General features: G+C 31.6%; 2 protein-coding genes across 3 annotated transcripts; one reads left to right on the top strand and one right to left on the bottom strand.

Moving 5' to 3' along the window:
• Positions 1–309: 309 nt before the first annotated feature.
• Positions 310–8,535, top strand: LOC103829363 (WAT1-related protein At1g21890). Its single transcript, XM_009105029.3, has 7 exons — positions 310–4,992; positions 5,221–5,283; positions 5,442–5,558; positions 6,094–6,358; positions 6,446–6,604; positions 6,681–6,832; positions 6,912–8,535. Exons 1-7 carry the CDS (start codon positions 4,790–4,792, stop codon positions 7,120–7,122), a joined length of 1,170 nt encoding a protein of 389 aa, XP_009103277.1. The 5' UTR covers positions 310–4,789; the 3' UTR covers positions 7,123–8,535.
• A 1,454-nt stretch (positions 8,536–9,989) lies between these two features.
• Positions 9,990–11,736, bottom strand: LOC103829364 (urease accessory protein F). 2 transcript variants are annotated; one of them, XM_033274971.1, is made up of 2 exons: positions 11,031–11,736; positions 9,990–10,950 (listed from the first exon to the last, which is right to left on the bottom strand). In XM_033274971.1, exon 2 carries the CDS (start codon positions 10,914–10,916, stop codon positions 10,179–10,181), a length of 738 nt encoding a protein of 245 aa, XP_033130862.1. In that variant the 5' UTR covers positions 10,917–10,950; positions 11,031–11,736; the 3' UTR covers positions 9,990–10,178. The 2 variants fall into 2 exon arrangements, with proteins under 2 accessions (XP_033130862.1, XP_009103278.1); XM_009105030.3 differs by having other exon boundaries at positions 11,027–11,279.
• Positions 11,737–24,388: the final 12,652 nt, after the last annotated feature.

Here is a 24,388-nt window from a genome sequence, read left to right on the forward strand (position 1 = left end):
AAGATGAATAATGGTACCATGAAAGTGGTAAACAAGAAATTTTTCCAACAAAGATTTTGTCTTAATTACTATTGTATATATTGTTTTAAAATTGGGGAATTTTACAACTTTCTTAGTACCATTATTCATGTTTACCACAATTAAAGAAACATTTTCAAAAATATCTTCTTCATTAAGAGACAAAAGACTCTTATACCCTTTTATATATATATAAAATAGTTATTTAAATAAATAAAAATAATAATAAATGAATACAAATTATTTTGAAACTATTTTTAAAATTTTTTTATATTATTTTAAAATTTTATTTATACATTTATTAGAATCCTAAATTTCACATTCCAAAAACTCTACCCTACCCCTCAACTCTAAACCCTAATTTTTGATTAGTTAATCCTAGAGTAATATAAGATTTTTTCTCTCTTTAAAAGTGAGAATAAAAGTTGTTAGTGTAAACATGAAAAAATGATATTACAAATATGGTATTTTTGGAAATTTCCCTTTAAAATTTTAGAAATAGTTAAATAGCCACAAAACATGCTTTTATTTCCAAACTAGCCGACAAGGGTCAAAGTGATCCAAATATATATCATTAAAGGGGTAAATGATACTGATACATTTTTCTACAGATATTTTAAATAAATAAATATTTAAATGAAAGAATTTGAAAACAAAATTTCAAAATTTTCCAATATTTTTGTGAAACGATTAAACATTTTTGGAAAACCTTCCTAAATGTATATGATATCTTCATGCATTTGAATTATATGCATATTTAGGAAAACATTACTGAATAAATATAATATTTCTTAAAATTTAGGAATATATTAATAATATGTATAATATCTTCATAAAGTTCATGAAAATTTTCATTAAAATGTGTATTGAAAAATACATTCCGAATTGAATATTTAAAAAGATCTTTATAAATATATTATTTATAAATAAATTACTGAATTTGAATTATATGTATATTTAGTAAGATATTCTTGAATTTGTATAACATCTTCTTAAAGTTATAGGAAGACTTTCCTGAATTTGATATCAAAATTTTATAAATATTCAGGTACACATATAAATAAAATTCAAGAAGATGTTATACACATTTAGGAAGAATTTCCTAAATATACATACATGTTACATTAAAGAAGTCTAATTGCAAGTTTATGAAGGTAATTCTGAATTTATTAAAAGAAATTTGAAAAAATTGGGAAGATATCCTACATATTCATGAATATTTTCTTAAACTATTTTAAGAAATAATGTTTTTGAAATATTTTAAGGGGGGGGGGGGGGGGGGGGGGAGAAACTAGGAAAAAAAATGAGAATGTTATTTTTTTGAAAAAGTAAAACTGTAAATAAATGTATAATTATCATTTATTTATATATATATATATTTAATAAATAAATAAATAAAATTATAAATGAATGTATAATTATCATTTATCCATTAAAAATTAATTTGGTCATTTTAATAATTAGAGACTATTTAGGAATTGGATGATTTGCCTTTTTAATTTTGGTTTGTTTTGTTTTACACTAATGTTTTGCAGGCGCTTTTGTTAGTTTATCTCAAAACCAATTATCAGCGTAAAATGCATGTTTAGATAATTAGATCTATTGGTTTTTAACGTACATTAAATGAGTTATGAATGGATTTTTCTGGTGTTCAAAAAAAAAGATGAATATATTGTTCTATGTTGCTTGTCTATATGTTATGCTTTTAACTAGACTTTAGATCTAGTGGCTAATAACAAAAGTGTTTTTTTGACAAAATAAATGATAAAATAAATGAAAATCATCTTGTGGTTTAATTAATGGGATAGTTAAAAACTTAAAATACATAATTTTGAAATTTAAACATTAGTAATTGCCACAAACATTTTCGCTTCATACAAATAATTAAAAAAGTTAAACCATCTGACTTATCGTCCACCATTGAAAGTCCTTGCGATCTTAATAGTTACGTTTTATTTTCACAAACTTACTCACATGTATTTTTTTCTGCATATTGTACGAACAGACAAATTTAGTATTTGGTAATAAGCTGATAAAACAATTAGCCTTTGGATGACATGGTGTCCACTCTTCAAACCACCACAATGTTCCCTATCTATTATCTGCGACAATATCAAATAGGATGTAAGCCACTAAACTTAACCATCATTCGTTTCTACATTATATTTGAATATAAAATTAAATAAGCCATCTCATCAGTTAAAACTCCATAATTTGTTGTCAACATCCACACAACGGATAATTCACGCAACGTATCAATGTATCTTTCACACAGGGCCGCAAAGTGAATTTGGAAACCAGGTAAATATTACTCCCTCTATTTTACGAATATAAAAGTTTTGGACATTTTCATGCACATTTTAAAAATAATTTTACAACAGCAATCAATCATAACTGTTTCAAATGTCATAATTTTTTTTAAAAAAAAAAATATTATTATTATTATTTTTTTTATTTTTTTGATTAAGGGTTTTCAAAATTTTTTTTTTGATAATAATGATCTTAGGTAATATGAGTAAACAAGCTAAAAATTAAATAAAAAACACATAACTCCTATTTCTATTAAATGAGTAATAATTTTAAATTTTTTATCTTCAATCGGAGTCAGAAATTATTTAAACAGAAAGAGCCATATTTCATGTTACTTGGGCTCCGAAACAGCCGCTGATCGCACCCTTTGTTTTATATATTAGAGCATTGCCAATGAGGAACATCATTTTGGGGGTGGATAATATTTAACATGAAAGTTTTAGGATGAGTTGTTCCAACAAAGAACCTACATATATTTTTAAAGAACCTACATGAAAGAACCTACATATTTTTTGAATTTGTTAATATATTACATTTTAATCTTTAGCATTAATAATAATCAATTATAAGTAAGTAATAAATACAGAGTTAAAATACAAACACAATATTTATGACTCATATATGAATTTTTGGTTTTACAAAATAAGAAAATCCTAAAGTTCTGAAAAGAAAGTACATCAACTAGGGAAAACAATTAAAAATGGTTCAGTTACGTAAATATTATATATATATATATACAAATATATATTTTTTTTACATACTATTATTTTATATTAATAGTTTTGATTTTAATTTTTAAATATTTATATATTTTATATACTACTGATAATATGTATTTGAGTATTAAAGTGAAATAATATTATACAAAATTAAAGTGATACATAAATTATATTAGTAGAATAATATGTAAGTTATATAATTATAAAGACTAAATTGAAAAGTAAATAATGTTTAAGGTTTTGAATAGTAAAACATTAAATTTGAGATTTTATTATTCAGTCCTTCAAAATTTTGAAAGTTTGAAAATGTTTGGTAAGGTTTAAAACTTAAAATTTATAGGTTTAAGAACATGTTGGAGATGCTTTTAGCTAATCGAAATTGAGGAGAAAATTCTAAAAAAGATGCGGCGGGATGGGTTGTTAGTTTTTCCAATTCCATATCAGCTGGCTACTTGGACCAATTGATCTATAATCCGGGTTACACTGAACACTTACATGACATCCTGAATATTACCGTAGTCGAATAGCTCGAACACTCGTTCGCCACTAAATTATATGCCCTATGTTTTATATTAGTTAGTGCTTAAGGTTTTTACACAACTATGAAGAAATTGTTAACTTTTTTTTCATTTTGCATTAGTTAAGCTTAATCCAACAAAAAAAAATATTCAATAAAAAATTGGTCAAAAACAACAAATAACATTAAATTTTGCATAGAAATTTGAATATATCATTTAATTGAAACAAAAATAAATCTTAAAACACCAACTAAAATGAAACAGAAAAGCCTATATATTGGCGGATTCATATATTCGTGACTAAATTTATTGATTCTTTTAAAATGATAATCCCACACGTTACTCATTGTGATGAAGCCAATTAGCATAATGAAATATAAGAAATATCTTTGAAAATAAAATAAAAATATGTAAAATTATTTAGAGTATATGTTACAAATATGATATATTACAAGCAGCAACAAGAGATGAATAGTTTCGTGAATATTCAGGTTGATACTGAATTTTCTTAGAGTAGATTCGACAAAGTGTGATGAGTGGACAAAAATGAAAGATGTTTGCAAGTTGATTATATATAGTATATAATGTAAGTGCATGCTTTTGATTCTCGAAACTATTTTCATATAACTTACGGATATATAAGTTCGGCTTGGACGTATAAGTCTAAATATAATTTTGTATACATTGCTACACTACATTCTTTTTATTGGTACGATACTTTATGATTCGTTATCAATATATTAATACTACCTTGACGAAAACATTATTCATTAGTGATCTTAGATACTAATAAACCAGCCATCTTGATTATGCAAATATTTATTCCAAAAAAGAAGCAACATTTGCTCTTCATACGCAAGTCTTTATAACCAATAGTCCAAATAATTGATAAATTATATATAATAGGTGTGTAACCAAAGAAACTTACGAGTTACGACCTAACCGGTTTGGATCATATAGAACAAGACTATAGTTAGCCACACATAATGGATAATTATTTGATAATATTAAAAAAATGTATAACTAAAGTGATGCATAGATAGCCAATGGCTGTAAAAATGCACTCGTATATTGCCTTTTGTGTCAGCCCAATTTGGCTATATAAGCAAGTACGCTCTTGTGTGGTGTAATCATTCACAGTTATAAGGCTCATAGTCAAGTACAATATTGATACATCAATACAATCAAGAAAGAGAAACCTATAGAAAAAGAAACATAGATCAAATGGAGAGTGAGAAAATGTGGGGAGGCTTAATGAATAGAGTGAAACCATACTTAGCAATGATATCTATGCAATTTGGTTATGCCGGTATGTACATAATCACCATGGTCTCTCTTAAGCATGGCATGAACCATTACATCCTGGCCGTTTACCGCCACGCAATCGCCACGGTCGTCATCGCGCCGTTTGCTCTATTTCATGAGAGGTATATATATAACTCTTTTTGTCTTATTTGTGAATTAACCGACAGAAAATTCTAGACCAAAGCTCTATAGTAGAAAAAGAGTATGTCAATTAACATAGCATTGACTACTATACTACCATAATTTCGATTTCTATGTAAGTTTTGCCATATCTAGGTCATACAAACATGTTAAACCTGATAACTTAATAAAATCAAGTATGTAATTTTTTTATTGTTATGCGTATGCAGGAAAACAAGGCCGAAGATGACGTTCCGAATATTCCTTCAAATTGCGCTGCTCGGATTTATTGAGTAATACTCGTCTATTAGTCCCATAATACATTCACAACTAAAACACTATAAGAACAATCTCCGCATATTTTTTGAAGTTCTTATATAGTTAATAAATATATTAGTAGTAGTGATAATTAAATTAAAATGTCATTAAATGGGTGTGAAAAAAATGATAGGCCGGTGCTGGATCAGAATCTCTACTACGTCGGGATGACTTACACCTCAGCGACTTTCGCTTCTGCTACGGCTAATGTTCTTCCTGCCATCACCTTCGTATTGGCAATCATTTTCAGGTTTACATTATTTTTCTTGATTCTTGTAAATAAACTCATCAAACATTTCAAGCTTAGATTCGTATTGACTCCATCAGAAAATTAAAATTGATTCCATCAGAAAATTAAAATTTTCTTATTAATTAACTCTTTTTTCTTGAACTGAACATTCTTATCAACTTGTTAGTGAGATTATTAATATATATTTTTGCTGCTGGTAAATTGTCCTGCTTTATTCACTTTGATTTTATTTTGAGGATTTTGACTTTTAATTCCCATGCCGTGGGAACAAGATTATAATTAATGGAATCATAGGTAAACACAGTTATTAGTATGTTCGTGGAACATGATACCCCCTGAATAATTAATTAATAAACACCAAAAGAAATATACCGTGTGAGATCATCACAATTATACTAACGTAAGATGCCATTACAAGTCTAGAACACGACTGTAAGCCAAGTTAAGAAAAACATGACTGTTTTCCATGCAAATGTAATTTTTATAAAACAATTAGACGTAAGCTCGAAATTAATTCTTTATATAAAAATTTCAGATTAGAGAGCGTGAATTTTAAGAAGGTACGAAGCATAGCCAAAGTTGTCGGAACAATTATTACAGTCTCCGGAGCACTTCTCATGACTCTCTACAAAGGTCCAATCATTGACTTTATAAAATTCGGTGGTGGTGGAGGAGGCGGTGACGGTGCAGGAGGACCTCACGGCGGTGCAGCATCAGCGGCTTTGGACAAACACTGGGTTCCGGGAACTCTAATGTTGTTGGGGAGAACTTTTGGTTGGGCCGGTTTCTTCATTCTACAAGTGAGTACCAATTAATACATAATTTCCGGTTTACTCATTAACCATAGAAAAAATCTAACGGTTCTGTCTTATTATGTTAAAACGCAGTCGTTTACACTGAAGGAGTACCCAGCTGAGCTATCATTAACGGCGTTAATATGTTTGATGGGAACGTTAGAAGGAACTGCCGTCTCATTGGTAACGGTACGTGACCTGAGCGCTTGGAAAATCGGCTTCGACTCTAATCTCTTCGCAGCCGCGTACTCCGTAAGTAAATTAGTTTTAAATAATTTGCTAATGAAACTGATTATTAAAATAATTAACTAAATAAATTGGTGATTAGGGGGTGATATGTTCGGGAGTGGCGTATTACGTTCAAGGAGTAGTGATGAGAGAAAGAGGACCAGTTTTCGTTGCGACATTTAATCCTCTATGTGTCGTTATAACTGCAGCTCTTGGTGTTGTTGTATTGTCTGAAAGTATTCATCTTGGAAGGTATTTTTTCTCATTTTATTTCTTTCTAAAATTAATAATTTTCATTATTAAATTGTTTTCTTATAATATTTTTTTGCAGTGTGATTGGAACGATATTTATAATTGTGGGCCTATACACTGTTGTATGGGGTAAAGGCAAAGATAAGAGAATGACGGATGATGATAGCAAAGAACTTCCGGTTAAGATTTCAGTTAAAGAGGTCGACGCCAATAGAGTCTTAGCCGGCAGATTGGAGATGAAAACAAAGGAAGGCCAGGAGACTAATAAGGCTAATCAAGCTGGGATTTGAGGATACTTGAGTGATAAAAGGCCTTTCTGTGTATATTGTTTATGCTTTCTTTTCTTGCTTTCTACGGTTACAGAACGCTTTTGGCAGATCATATGTAACTGATGAGATGAATCATATCATCTTATAGTTAACAAAAAGGTTTTGCTCTTTAATAGGTTTCCATGTCGAAACAAAGGTGAATCTTCTAAAATCCATGAAACTTCAGGTTTTCTTGCCATAAGAAGCGTTTCTACCAAGACTCTTAAATTAGCATAACATCTTTTTCGAACTTGAATTTACAAACAAAATAAAATTAGGCTTCGTCATTGTATCTAATATGCATAACTAATTAGATTACACTTGATCAAAAGAACAAAAGAAACTAATTAGGTTTGTTTTCTTGTTCAACAACTAAATAGCTTGATAACAATTTTTACTTAAGAAAAAGATATTTAAAATAGTAATGGAGAAACAATTCATTGCGATCATCTAGATGTTGATGTAACGTAATATCTTCCAAGAGTTTAGAGATTTCAATTGATCAGTGATCATAATGATTATACCCAGGCCTGGTCGTACCTCACACTCTTTAAATATATAATTTTGTTTCTGGAATAAGAATAAACAAGTACATGAGATGGTAGCCGATACAATGATATACAAATACATAAACATGTGATGTATGCATAGACGAAGACAGTTTTTGGTTTCTAATTACCGCATACCCAGCTAAATGTTTCACAGAAGGTTTTTATTGGATTATGACCACCTCGAGGGACGATGAAGTGCTCATTACCCAATGGATCACATATTTTCTGGCATGGAGTGGTACATATGTTTGGAGTTGCTTTTCTTGATGCCTTCATACATATATTTCACGATACAATTTTTTACACACTTCATCCATTAAATATGGGAGATTTGTGATGATAACATCATTGTAAACAAAATTTACAATCATTAAAAGACTGGATGTCAAAGAAAAAAAAAACACTAAAAATTTTCTTTGATACTTGAACTGCCATATCGTACAGTAATTATTACACCTTTTAAATCGTATATGTTTCTTTATTGTGGTTTTGAAATAAGATGATTTAGTACAAATATTCCAAGTCAATGTAGATGTATTTATATGTTTAGTAAATTTAATTTTAACAGGTTTTAAAAATTACGACCTGTTATTAAGCTGTCAATTTTTTTCCTTTTTGGTTAAATATAATGAGGTGTGTTGTTATATACTGTTTGATCATCTGAACAATTTTTTTTTCTTTTTGTAAGCTAATCTAAACAAATATTTTTTATAAATAAATTGTAACTAATTGTTCTCACTAAATATTATTACGGGAAACTAATTTTAAACCCACATCATCACATAAATAATTTATGACCTAAATAAATACTTATGTAGCTTTTATAAAATAAATGACAATTCACCTAAGCATAAAAAACGATTGTTTTTATATATACTTGCTATATAATAGGAAAGTAACTAAATTACTTTTAATAAAAAATTCAAAAATATAAAAAATAATTAATTAAAACTAAATTAAATATTTAACAATAACATAAACAAACAAATCAATATTTTAGTTTTTCAAGAACGTTTTTAAATTAAATTTTTGTTTGGTAAATATTAATGAATTATTGAAAATCAACAACAATATTTATTTATATATTATTTTAATTTAGAACTAAACTAAGAGATTCAACAAGAACAACGTACGTTCGTGTATATAAACGTTTCCTTTTAGTTAAGTAGAAAAAGATGTTCATCTATACAAAAATCTTCCATTTGTTTGTTTTGTAAGAAATTGATGAATTATCTTTTATTTCCCTCCATAGAATCATAAATTAAGTTTCAAGTTATTAAAATGTTATAAATATGCATGTACTGCTACACATAGCTATGGTATATCTTTTGGTAGTAATAACTGGCCAAGTGCAAAACATAAATCAATGGTAAGTACATTTTCTTTTATTTGCATGTCATCAAATGTTTTACCTAAATCCAATGTACTAGCGTAAGAGATTAAATATGGTGATATATAGTGTTTCAGTCTTGCAAATATTTAGTTGTTTTGCTAACTTCATGGCTTAAACATAACTACTTAATGAGTTGTTTTGGTTCGTGTTTTGTAGGAAAAACCTTATAGCAAACAGACCGAGGCCAAACCCACAAGGTACATACCGCTATGGTATGATAAACATCATCAGAACAATCAGACTTGCTAGCTCTACCCGACAGATTAGAGGCAAGCAACGATACACCGTGAACAGAGCATCATTTTACCCAAGTGACACCCCTTTGAAACTAGCTGACTATTTCAAAATTGATTGCGTATACACGCCTGGAAACATATCTGACCAGCGCACAAAAGGAGAGATATTCCCTGTCACAGCAATATATAGCGTTCTCAAACCGAGAGATAGACCTTAAGGAAGCCAAAGTTAAGTGCGTCTTCTAATTGTTGACTTCATGACCATTTTATTAACCGTGTGGACTTTGGTCTAACAATCAGAATGTTAGTTGGGAAGTGGAGTCATGCAAAGATGATATAGCAAAGACTGATAGCAACTTTTTCTGAATCCCCAAGACGTATGTATTTAATTTTCACAAATGCTAAGAAGATAGAGCAATTTCTTCTTTTTAAATCGTAAACAAGATAACTTGTTGAGTAATGTTAGGTTAATGTAGGTGGTGATTTACATAGTAGAACTAATATTAACTATTTTAACAGTTGTTTTAAATCAGTTTATTAGGTCTGATTAGTTTTGTAAAGTTTAGCTCTGATTTTGTCTATTATGAAACAATGGTTAATCGTTTGTATTGCAAATTCTAGCTAGCATATACATCCATAGATCATTTTGGTTTATTTTGTAACCACTTGTTTTTAGGCTAAAATAACATGGACTGCAATATACATATATCACTAGACAATACTTGAGACAACAATTCTACATGCGAATGTTTAAAAACACATCTCATCTTGTCTCAGAAGTATAGTTCCATATAATTTGATCCTTCTCATGCTTAAGACAACTTAAAGAACACAAAAGTCACATCAATGGGTGTTTCATCAAGAGCAAAACAATCTAGAAAACAAGTAACCATGACAACCTTGCACAACATCTAGCAAAGGAGATGTCTGACACGCTTCGCTAGCTTCACGATCCTTCCACTTCTCTAAAACCGTTTCAGCCACAAGTGCAATACGATGCTGCATCACCGAAGCACCCATGGGTCCCACTAAGTTCAACCTCGTCGCAGCCGAGACGACATCTCTCAGCGTAACAAACAGGTACGCCCTCTGAGAAGTCTCGGGATCCATCCCGAGAAGGCCACACACAAGCCCGAAGATCGGAGCGTGGTGGAAACGCAACTCCTTGGAGGAGCCCAAAGAGGCGTCTCTGATCATCTTCAGAGATGGGGTCTCGGTGAAAACAGAAGCAGCGATTCGGAACAAGGCTGATCCTTGGGAGATCGACGCCTTTGAAGAGACTTGGTTGGTTAAGGTAGCGTCGAGTAAAAGATCGAGTCTTTGCCATGTCTCTATGTCGGGAGATTTGAGGGAAGAGTAGACAAAAGGAAGCAGTAAGCTAGCTGTGTTGTCCAAGACATGGATGATGTGGATTTCGAGATCTGTCGGAGACGAAACCAACCGTGTCTGAACAGCTGCTTCGAGACCGAACGAATGAGCGAAGCCTCCGGTTGGTAAAATTGAATCGAGGAGTTGCCACTGGCTCCACTGCGAACAAGAAGAGGATCTTGAAGCAACGCTCTCGCTAATTGCATCTTCTCCGATTGGTTTTGCCATCAATTGAACAGTTTCTTATCGAGAGTCTTCGAAGGAAGAGAGAGAGAGAGAGAGAGAGAGAGAGAGAGAGAGAGAGAGAGAGAGAGAGAGAGAGAGAGAGAGAGAGAGAGAGAGAGAGAGAGAGAGAGGTTCAGAGTCTGGACGGAGGGAGAGAACTCCGACGAGAAGAAGCTAAATTATAATTATTCTCTTTTATTCAGTACCACATTGGTTTACGGTTCAATTTCAAATCAAATGAAAACCATGCGGGAACCAACGGAATTGCCTCTAAACCGAACCACACGACTATTTTTTGTCAATCGATTTCCATCAATTTTACCTTCAAATTTAGATGTTTAAAAAAAAGAGCAATTCATCATAGACATATTAGTAAATTTTGGTGACCTATAAACGTACACCTGGACCTTGATTGGCAAAGCAGATGATAAAGCATTAGCAGCATACGGTATATTTTTGTTAAACTGTCTAATAGAATGACCGGTAGCAATGGCGGACCCAGGATTCACTTTAACCTGGGTCAAACATGTAACCAAATAAAAAATTGTGAAAAATGTTTGGTGTCAGAGGGAGTTGAACCCAAATTTTAGGGGTGTCAAAGTGCAATTTAAACCAAAAACGCTAGAGAATTTTCAATGTTTCTACCTACAATTTAATATTTATCATATTTAAGGTGTGTCATGTGACACACTATTGGTTTGAGTAGGTCCGCCTCTGACCGGTAGAGTAGTCGGAACATGCTATTTAAAGCTATTATAAAAATTAGTATATAATATATAATTTATTTATTTATAATGAATATATTTTCATATATATGTATATATATATTAATATATAAAATAAAATATATATAATTAATTTATTATATATAAAAAATTAAAAAATTTATGTTTATATAAAAAATGTTATTTTATAATAAATTTAACAATTAAAATATTTCTTTTTAAAAATAATATTTCACATTTAAAATATAATTTAATTTATATAATAAGATTATATTTTAAATGTGAAAGACTATTTTAAAAAATTATTTTTATTGTAAATTTATTTTAGAAATCAAAATTATATTTTCTGGATATAAACATTATTTTATGATACTATTTAATAAAATAAATAAACTAATTATATATATTTTTTAGTTTTATAAATTATAAATGTAAATGCTCTTCTAAAAGCTTCATATGAGAACATTTGCCAATGAGCATTTGGAGAGCATTAACATATAGCAAATGCTTTTCTAAATAATTTTATCACAAATGTTGATTAGATAATGTAGAGCATAATGTTAATGCTAATGCTCTACCAATCAAAGCCCTAGGCAAAATATCCAGATGCAAAGACCGATCAGAAACCGATTCAAATTTTGAGATAGCGAACCAAAATCAATTAATGTATATATATTTTAATAAGCGAAGAATCGGTACATTCGATCCGAATTAAAAATCGAATGTGCATTCAAAATAATCAAAATCTAAGTTTTTTTTTTGAATAACAATAGCCCATTTTATTAAGAAGAAGATAGTTCAGTACAAGACAAAAGAGCAAGCCAACAAGGCCGCTTTTGCAAGAGCATCATACACCATTATGCTCACAGCGAATGAACGTAAATGCAGAAAACGTAACAGATGAAGATAGAAACTCAATATCCATGAGAACTCCAAAAAGCTCCACATGATATCACTCCGAGTTTATAACTCGATTGAACTTCTGAGACTCAGATTAAAACCAGAAGTTAGAGAGGGAGAGGTTGACTGCTGATGTCACAACCTCTCGGAGTGCTAATGCTTCCGTTAGAAGTGGTGACTTCACGTGGGTGGTGTATGTAGAATCTTTGACTTTAAACGTAGTCTTGTCTTGAGCAAGGGTCCAGCCCAATCCCGCCTTTTGTGGGTCCCGAGTCCACGATGCATTTGAGTTGCAGACTATTGTTCTTCCTGGCGTAGCTAGGGTAGGTGTCGAGGGGTGATGTCTGTTACCCAGCGAGCACTACCTTCCACTTACACTGCATACCGTTCCTTTGCTCATGTGATTTTGAAGCTTTCGAAGATGATTTTGTTGTGAGCAGTCCATATGTGCCTGAAAATCCAAGAGATTGTGTTGTAAGTCAGGTCGGTCGGGGGAAGACATACATTCATCTTTGTCTGCACCAGCGCTTGATGTATAGATGAGAAGTTGCTAGCATTTACCGGTGACTTTAGTGGAACAGATTTCAAACCTGCATTGCAAAAGGACATTATAAGAACAGATGAAGTGATGTTTTTGTACTTCCACAGTGAGGACATGAAGTGCCAGCCAAAATACACCTAGTACTAAGGTTTGCCTCTAGAGACAGAGCACCTCACAGAGCTTCCAATGGAACAACTTTAGTTTTGGCAGTGTCTTTACATTCCAAACATGAGAGTACCATTTGAAGCTACGATCCGCCGGGGTTAGTATCGCTCTCAACGGCCTGTCATTGATGAACGCATGATAGCCCGATCTGACATTGTAAACACCAGATTTTGTTCGTTTCCAAGTGAAGGAGTCTTCTGCCTTTAGACGGCTCGGTTGGATCAAGTAAATGAGATGTGCAGTCTCGGGGAACAGGAGTTCAACTTGTTGCTTATTCCATAAAATAGATACTCTGGTTAGTAAGTAAGAAACCATGAGATCACTTTCAAATTCCCTTGTTGGGCCGTAGGGGATGATATGTTCTAAAAAAGAGATCCATGAGTCCTTCCATGCATGTGTAGCTTCACTATTGCCTATCACTTTCCAGAGTTTCTTTTTAAGAAGGTCACGGCATGCAAGCAGACTTCGCCAGCCATGGGAAGCAGTCATTGAACACGTCGTACTTAGAAAAGGGCGAGCTATGATAGTATTTTCCGAAAAGAACACACGCAAGAAAACAATCCGGGTTGTGCACCAGTCGCCACGCAAGCTTACCGAGCATGGCTACATTGAAGACGTGAATGTCACGGAGGCCTAAACCCCATCCTCCTTAGACAGTAATAAGGAATCCCAAGCCACTCAACAGATGTTTCGGTCGAAGTTTGAGTCCCACCAAAATCGAGTCAAAGTAGATTGAATCATACTACAATAAGCCTATGGGCAGCAAGAAACATGAAATGGAGTATGTCGGCGTTGCCGTCAAGACTGCCTTGAGCATCGTAAGCTTCCTGGCTGAAGAGAGACACCGAGAGGACCAAGACACTGCCTCTTTCTTAACCCAATCGACAATGGCAGAGAACAAGTCACAATTCTTTCTTGTAAATATCTTTAGAAGTCCAAAATACTTTCCAACGCCTCCCTCCTTGGTGATACCAAGGCTTTGTTTCACTAAAAGTCAAGTCCCTATGGTGTTTAAACTAAGAGGGAGATGGAGGATTTGTCGCCGTTGATTGACTGTCTTGAAGCTGAGCCATAGTCTTGTAGGATGTAGTTTAGTACTGAGCAGCTCTGGTGGGTTTCCTTGATGAAGAACATGGTGTCGTCTGCGAAGAGAAGATGGTTGATCCTCGGTGCTTGTTGCGTCACCTTGATGCCTGTCATCTCACCGCTTTCTTGCGTTCCCCGGTACAGCCTGGATAAGACTTGTCCGTAGAGAATGAAGATGTAGGGTGAGAGCGGATCTCCATGTCTAATACCTCTGTGTAGTGTTACTTTCCCCAAGGCTGAGTCATTAATCAAGTAGGAGTAGGAAACCGTTGAGACACACTGCAAGATCCAATGAGTATGATATACCATGGATTTAACCTATTTTTAGCCATGGTATATAGGTGTTTTTAAATACATTATAGTTATTTTGGAGTCTTTTTAGTATGTTTTCAGGTTTTGGAGTGATTTGGTGAAAAATGGTGATTTTGGTGCATTTTGGAGATAAAATGATAAAGACACGTAGCTGACCATCAAATAGCTTAGCGATTGATGATTAAAGATGATAATCGATCGACACACACACTGTGTTGTCGATCGACAGCAAAGCGCGCAAAGACCATATTTGGTTCCAGCCGACTTTAAGCCCAAATTCTACAAGAATTACCAGATAATCTCTGACGAGTTTTAACCTAATATTTATGTGCTCTGCCATTGTTCTAAGAAAACCACGCTTTCATACTTTCATACAGAAAAATACTTAGAGTCTTAGGTTTGGAGAGAAGATCCAAGAACTCATTCAGAGATTTGTGATTGTAACTCCAAGTTTTTTTACTCTTATCTATTTATGCAGTTTTCATATTTATTTGTTATGAATTGCTTAGGTATGTCTGGATAGTTCTCTTTGTTAGATTTAGGGTTCAGATATTCATGAGAAATTAGTCCAAAATATAGAATTTCTAAGTATTAGGATATCCATCAATTAAACTGTTCTTAATGCATGTGTTCTATAATAGCTAACTGGGACCTTGTCTATAAATATTAAGGAGCAAGCGGAAGCTTGGTTCTCTGTCTGAATTAGCTTACATTGTGTTAGGATTACTAGAAACAAGCGTAAGCTGATTTAGTTAAGCCTAGTGAACAAGTCAAACCCGCACATAAAGCTTCATGGAAGGTACGTCGATCGACAACTCAGTAGTTGCATTGATCAACATGCTGAAAGGTGTATCGATCACCAATCCTTAATTGGTATCAGTTGAGATCTTAGATCCGACAATAGATAGTCTAAAAATACAGAAGTCGCTCGGCTATTCTTACTGTTTGAATTCTAGAATATCCAATATATGCTTAGTATCTATATCTCTATAATCCTGATTGTGTGAATAGAAATCTTAAGTCTAACGCCTTTAATATATGTCTTAAAACCCCAATCAATCAACCGAACAATTACTTGTTCACCACTTCTATATAAATTAAACATGTTTGCCTAGCTTAAACATATAACTTCTAGATCTTTTGTGTGCATTAGCTCCCCATGAATTTGATCCCTAAGTATTGGAACTCGACCTTTTATTTGAGAGAGTACAAATCACTCCTTAGGATAATTTGAGTGATATCAGAGTCCATCAATCGTCAAAACCTAGCCGAGTAAACACCAAGCGGATAAAATCTCATTCAAGCCTATCATAAGACTTGCTCATGTCCGTTTTAAACCGCCATAAAACAATGTGTTTTCACCTTTAAAGTCTTGAGATAGTGCATCACTTCATGGGTAATTGATATATGGTGTTTTTGACATATTGTATATATGCTTTTTAGTTATTTTTCAAGTCTTTATCGAGTCTTCCTAGTCCTTTTCAGGTCATCACAGGTTTGGAGTTGCATATGAGGAAAGTAAGATCATCTGGAGTAAAAGAGTCACAAAGAACCTTAATTGAAGATTTTCACGAGCGGAACAACCTTGCAGACTGTTCTCGAGCATGCGGAGCAACCCGAGAGCATGTTCCAGCAACATAGATTTTTCTGGAAACTTCTAATATTTCGGAATTTCACCTAAGGCTTCTCCTTTTTTATTATGGGCCGCCACCGACCTGCAAATATATCTTTTATTATTATTCTTGACATACTACATTACTTTTTAGAGATATTTTTGGGGAGAGAAAACTTGTAACCTTGTTGAGGGAAAAGAATCTTTACATCATTGGGAGAAGATTTTTAAACCCTTTTGCTTTTTATTATTGATTCAGACATGTTTTCTTCATCTATTATCTCTGTGTTTTCTCTGTTCATGGCTGAGTAATCCGCTTGCTTAGTCTACGGTGTTAGGGTATTTAGATCAATGAGCTAAACACAAATAAGGCTAATTGTTTGATTGTCTCCATTCATGTTTATGGTTACTGCATGCATTAAACTAGTCATTTACTGTTTGAAACTAGATTTAATCTAATCATCAAAAGTGCTTAGGTTGCTAGAAACAGCATGAATGTGCAGCTTGTCCCTAGCCAGCGAAAGTAGATGTTAGGGCAATTTGTGAACTAATCAAATCTGCGCTTAATGTTTGTCTTCATGTTTTAATCCAAACGAGAGTTTAGGTATTAAGTTTGATTGTTAAAAGGGGAGATACCACGAAAGTGGATCGATCTACTTGTGTAATTTGAGTTCTAGACTCGCGCTTAATAAAACCATGAATAGATGTTTGGCTCATGATCGTTTGACACCCAATCCTTCACCCTAGGCTTAGCATCTTTTATAATCCGAATCCAAACCAACTCTGTTACTTGCTTGCTACGATTTCTCAATCCTTAAAAACCACATATTGTTTTAGCTTAATATTGATCCCATAGAAATAAAGTGTAAAATGGTCCTCTGGAATTAAATCTCAAATATTACAACAACATTGTTTGCTTACAGTAGAAAAGACATAATTTTAGTGTATCAGTAATGAGGACATTATGTGAGATCGCTCTTCCCGGTAAAAAGGCCGATTGATTCTCAGATATAATCGAGCCCAATGCTGGTATGAGGTAAAGCAACAAGATATTCGAGATAACCTTTTAATAAACATTACATAAGGCTATTGGCCTGAAATCTGAAACCAGCTTAGGAGCTTGAATGTTCGGAATAAGACGGACATAAGTAGCATTGATACTGGACTGCATCACACCCGCAGAGAAGAAGCTACTGATTTCTGTGATAATAGCCTGACCTACTGTTGCCCAATTTTCTTGGAAAAAGCATGTGGAGAACCCATCTGGATATGGGGCTTTATCGGGATGAATAGCAAAAAGTGCTTTCTTTATCTCCTCAGCCGATGGTATTGTGGTGAGTTTGGCATTCTAATCCTGCGAGATGCAAGGGAGGAGAGCTCGCTCTACAACCGCCGTGCAGTCCGCACCCAAAGAAGCAAAGATATCAGTAAAGTACCGTGCTATTTCAGCAGCAGTATGTTCTTCCTCGTATAAGTCGTTCACATTACGATCCTCCAGAGAGAGAGAGTTACGAGCATTTCTCTTTACGAGCATTTCTCCCTTTTGCTACTGTTTGAAAATAACTGGATTTCTTTTCTCCCAGTATAAGCCAGAGAAGCGTACTCCTATGTCTCCAAAAATCCATCGCCGCCTTATGTGCTTGAAGTAGTAGTGATTGAAGTGTTGTAATAGTATCCAGCGTCCCAGTTGGCGATGACATAGTTGTGTCTAGCTCAAGCTTCAATCTCTCAATCTCTTTCTTGCTATTCAGAAACTGAATTTTACTCCACATATCTAGAGCAGCTTAACATGTTGATAATTGGTATGCGATGGATGAGAGGGGACAAGAGTTACAGGTCTCATCTATAGGCATTGAGCATATCAGAAGATCTAGCTGGCTTTTTTTCTCCTCGTGTTAAAAATAGACAGGATCGGCCGATGATCTGATGCGTCGAATTGCAGGTAGTGACATCGGCTATGAGGGCAATCATCACACCATTGGCCTTGAGTCGCTTTGCCTTTTTCCACCGCTGTGAATCTTCTTGGCATATTGAGAAGGGATATAAAGATAGGAAAGACTAGCAGTACTGTTTCTCCTCTCTATTTGGTATGGGTTTAAACTTCGAATTGGTTGGTTCTTTTGTGGTTTCTCTTCCCTCACCTTTGTTTGCTTGATCTTCTTTATAATTTACACGAGAAATTTTAAATGCATATTCTGGTTTTTTTTTTGTTTTTCTTAGTTATGCTTGCTTGTTTCTTCATATATGTATAATCCTTTCCTTTTCTTTGTAGAATAATTATGAGCAAGGTTTCTATATTTTAGATTCGACAAATGATTCAGATCTTTGAATGATTTGCATGAAGAATCAGATCTGTGAAACGTGTTGTGCCTCAATCTTCTGCGGTGTTAATTTGCACCAGTGGTTAAGCAAAATCCAGTCTTTATAGCTGAAATTACAAAGACTGAAATAGACATATTCAGATGTTGTTGTTATGTATCTGGGACAGGAAAACTTTCAAACCCTAAAACTATTGGACACAGACAAGGTTGAGATGTGATGGTGCGGCGGAACTTTCATGACGATGATCTCTCAAATGTGGTTTGAAAAAAGAAACTTGTTCGCTATCGCAGAAAGAGGACATGTATGTATTAAGAAACAACAATGGCTGACATTATAGGCTTGTTTGTGTCCTTTTCCCTTCTTCAACCATTCTATAGATCTTACTGATATGTAACAACATGTAGTTACAACATTTAACTATAAAAACAAGTCGTTACAAAATCAACCAAAATGGTATATGGATATATCTGCAAGCTAGAAATTAGCAATACAAACGAATACTTATTGTTTTTATAGCAAAAAGTTGTTTGGAGAATTAAAATAGACCTAAAATTTACAAAATTAATTGAATCAATATATTTTTAAGACAAAATAATAAACTGATTAAAAACAACTATTAAAAATAGATGTTATTAGTTCTACTATATAAATTACCAACATTAAGCTAACATCGCTCATCAAACTATCCTATTTACACTTTTAAAAGAAGAAAGTGCAAAATTTTCTTAGAATTTGTGATAACTAAATACATACGTCATGGGAATACACAAAAAATCAAGTGTTTTCATGACCATAATTATGATTATGGTAGTGTTTTCAGCACACATTTCTCATTCAATCAATGTAGAAAGGTGTAACAAAGATTGCATTCCAAATCAGTGCATGAAAGTAATTGAAAACCCTGATCTAACCATATGTAAAGAAGCTTGCGAGAAGTTTTGCAGTAGACAACCAAACGTCCAAATGATTGTTCCTCCAGAAGGTGATGGCGGTATTTTTGGTAGAATGAAATGCCTTTATTTAAAAAATTGCCCTTGATTCAAATTATGAAAATTATATGTTTTCATAAATTTATATATTCTCTAAAAAAATGTATATTTTTATCTATTTTATTATGTACCGATATATTGCTAACTTGTTTATTGTCTTGGTCAAATAAAATATGTTTTTTCTTTCCAGCTGCTATAAAATTTATAAATTTATTGTATACATTTCTAAACAATCAAATTACTTATATTAACAAACAATAAAAATCAAACTGAATTAGATATCACAAAATGAATTACAATTATTGAAAGACTAATAGGATACACGGACATGAAAAAAATGCATTAATAAAGTGACATAATTATTAACAAAAATTTAGCTAAAAAATGTGAGATGATATAATTTGTTAATAATGTTGCTAATATGAGGAGAAAAGAACATTAAAATCACAGTAAGGACAGAAAACAAGTGTTGATCCAAAAAGTGTTATCCAAGATTAAAAAAAAACACTGTTGACCAAGTGAGAATATTACCATCCCGTAAAATGATTGCCTGATATTGTTTTCATTCTTTAAGCTATCATTTTTGTCAAAAAAATATTGTACATTTTCAAATTAGAAAAGTAGTATGGAATTCCATAAATCCTAAAGTTAAAGATAGATAAGACTTATTGCAGGGTCGCAAAAAAATAATGATTGAAAATTATATAACAAACAATTGGAAACTACAATATTGATATATTAAAATGTTTACAAAATCATAAGGAAACAGAAGAAATCACAGAATCGAGATTGGATCTCTTTTTTGAAGCCAATAAATCGACTGTAATGTATGACAAATCTATGCGATTTTTCAATCCCAAAATATATTTGTGATGAGACAGGTTTGCAAAATATACTCTTGAGACTTACACTAAGAAGAACACTTGGCTAAAAATGCAAACAAAAATTCTAGGAAAAACCCAAATGTTCTTCTTAATGTAAGTTTCGGAAGTATATTATTTTGTTAAGTTGATATATTATGTATCCGATATTGCGAACCTGTCTCATAGCAAATATATCTTGAGATTGAAAAATCGCATAGATATGTCATACATTACAGACGATTTATTGAGTTGAAGAAAGAGATTCAATCTCAATTGTGTGATTTCTTCTATTTTCTTATAATTTCGTAAATGTTTTAATATATCAATATTGCAGTTTCCAATTATTTGTTATATAATTTTCAATCATGATTTTTTGCGACCCTGCAAAAAGTCTTATATATCTTTAACTTTAGGATTTATGGAATTCCATACTACTTTTCTAATTTGAAAATGTACAATATTTTTTGACAAAAATGATAGCTTAAAGAATGAAAACAATATAAGGAAATCATTTTACGGGATGGTAATATTCTCACTTGGTCAACAGTGCTTTTTTTAATCTTGGACAACACTTTTTGGATCAACACTTGTTTTCTGTCCTTACTGTGATTTTAATGTTCTTATCTCCTTATATTAGCAACATTATTAACAAATTAAATCATGTCACATTTATTTTGAGCTAAATTTTTGTTGATAATTATGTCACTTTATTAATACATTTTGTATGTCCGTGTATTCTATTAGTCTTTCAATAATTGTAATTCATTTTGTAATATCTAATTCAGTTTGATTTTTATTGTTTGTTAATATAAGTAATTTGATTGTTTAGAAATGTATACAATAACTTTATAAATTTTATAGCAGCTGGAAAGAAAAAACATATTTTATTTGACCAAGACAATAAACAAGTTAGCAATATATCGGTACATAATAAAATAGATAAAAACATACATTTTCATAGAGAATACATAAATTTATGAAAACATATAATTTTCATAATTTGAATCAAGGGCAATTTTTTAAATAAAGGCATTTCATTCTACCAAAAATACCGCCATCACCTTCTGGAGGAACAATCATTTGGACGTTTGGTTGTCTATTGCAAAACTTCTCGCAAGCTTCTTTACATATGGTTAGATCAGGGTTTTCAATTAATTTCATGCACTGATTTGGAATGCAATCTTTGATACACCCTTCTACATTGATTGAATGAGAAATGTGTGCTGAAAACACTACCATAATCATAATTATGGTTATAAAAACACTTGATTTTTTGTGAATTCCCATGACGTATGTATTTAGTTATCACAAATTCTAAGAAAATATTGTACTTTTTTCTTTTAAAATTGTAAGTAAGATAATTTGATGAGCGATGTTAGGTTAATGTTGGTAATTTATATAGTAGAACAAATAATATCTATTTTTAATAGTTGTTTTAAATCAGTTTATTATTTTGTCTTAAAAATATATTGATTCAATTAATTTTGTAAATTATAGCTGGGCTCTGTCTATTTTAATTCTCCAAACAACTTTTTTGCTATAATAACAATAATTATTCGTTCGTAATACTAATTTCTAGCTTGCAGATATATCCATATACCATTTTGGTTTATTTTGTAACGACTTGTTTTTATGGTTAAATGTTGTTACCAATGTTTATTTGTAACAACATGTAGATCAGTAAGATATATGGAGTGGTTCAAAAGGGGAAAAGGCACTAATCTAGGAAGGTTTCGCAGTGTAATAACCGTAAAAGTGATTTCAAGATTTTTTTTTGGTGATATGATTGTAATTTCACTATCCTTTTGGGTTAGTTTTGCATTTGCTTGAATTTAGGGTATAATTTTGCATTTAAAATCAAGTTTTATGTCAATTTTGGCAAATCTCCCTTGACTTTTATGAGGTTTTAGATGATTTTATATGAATTAGAAAGTTTAATAGGATTTTTGTTAGACTACTCTAGAATCTTGACTAAAAAACAATAAGATTTGAATTTTATTTCTTCATTTTTATTTTCTAAAAGGTTTTCAGGATTTTATTTATTTAACTCTAAACATTTTAAATCACTTGAATACTTTAAAACACACAACTTAAACTATTTTCACAAACAATGGATTTCATGAATTTCAGAGTAATTTATGAAATGTCAAAATCAATAACAGTAAAATTTAAATGAGTATTTAAAATTCTTGTTAGAATAACGGTGAATTTGTCCATAATGAAGAAGAAACGAGACTGTTGTACTGTAAAGGGATTACCGTTGATGGCAAAGACAGAAACTGATTTTTTTTTTGTCACCAAAATAAACATATTCATATAGAATCTACAAACCAAACTAATAACTCTGCATTCATATGGACAACAAACCACGATTGCTTTCTTGCACTGTCTGCGAGACTATCCACCCTTGAATTCTGCTTCCGTAGTATATGAATGAGCTCTGAGCTATTAAAACTTCTCCTCAAGATCTCTATGTCTTCCAAATAACTTGAAAAAGACTGATTATTCTTCTGGTTCTGAAACCATCTATACCAACTGAGAACAATCTGTTGCAAATGTAACAGTAAACTGTATAAAATCCCTCATGCATTCCATTCCCCAAATGAGAGCCTTTATCTCCGTGTGAAGTGGCGACTGACTCGTTCTTATATTTCTCTCTCCCATTAAACCATCAAAACTTTCCAGTATGTTATATCAAGGCAGAAACTGATTAAATGGGAGTAGATAGATATAGTAGACACTTACAAATCACTTAAAATTCTAAGTTGAATACATCCCTTTTAATTACATTTCTTGCTTGCACTGAATGAATTTAAAATTTTGGCTTAATTATTTAATCATTAATTAATTTTGTTTTACGGAAAATAAAATTTATTATATAAGATAAATATATTTTTTTTTGTTTTTTCGAAAATAATAAATTAGTAAAATGAATATGTTTTATTTAACTTTTCATTTATTTTTAATAAAACTATGTTGGTGTACATGTGCCATTCATATCAAAACACTTAGCTAAGACTATATCTACAAACAGTTACAAATATTCAAAAACCTATTTTATATTTTTTAACATTCCACATCATCTTCTCTTTCTTTCACATATTAATTCAACATTCATTCAACTTTTATATCTACAATACTTGTGTTTAATAAAATCGAACACATTATCCCACAATTTTATCACATATTTTATATACATTTACAATAACAGAATATTGAAAATACTTATAAATATCTTAAATAAATACAGCTTATATAAATTTAAATTGTTGGCAATCATCAAGATTTAAATGATTCTAATAATAATTAACTGAATTTTAGATGTTAATTAAATTAATATTTTAATTCATTTCACATATTTAATTAAATAAATAAGTATTTTTATTGAAAATAATATTATTATTATAATAATAAGTATTTTTTGTCCAAATCAAATGAACCAAGTCTCTATTTATAAAGTACAAAAATTATAAATTTAGGTATTTATTTTTCTTAAAGATATATAATTTAGTATAAGATAATTGATGTGAAAAAATTGGGATAAAATTAGTCTTAACAATTTTATCAACCAATAAAATATTCACACTTGCACCAATTATTTTTTTCTTTTAAAAATAATTAGTAGTCTACCTTTACTTTCTTTTTGGTCGCATGAGAAACAACATTGTTATTTTTTTGTTTATGTTAAAACAACTCAATTATATGGACCTCATTTTCTATTCATTCAACCTGTTATTCAACAAGTAAGCCGCGCCATTTTCTAAAATCTTTCAGTGCCTTCATTTTTTATGTTCAACCGTTGAAATTATTTTTCGACACATCCATTGTGTACGTTGATATATCATGAATTTTACTCACTTTCAGCTATGGTATATAAGTGTTTTAAGATATAATTATTATGTTTTGGAGTCTTTTTAGAGTATTTACATGTTCAAGTACGTTCTGGAGAAATATGGTGAT

Source organism: Brassica rapa, chromosome A07, assembly GCF_000309985.2.
Source record: "Brassica rapa cultivar Chiifu-401-42 chromosome A07, CAAS_Brap_v3.01, whole genome shotgun sequence".
NCBI classification, from domain to species: domain Eukaryota; kingdom Viridiplantae; phylum Streptophyta; class Magnoliopsida; order Brassicales; family Brassicaceae; genus Brassica; species Brassica rapa.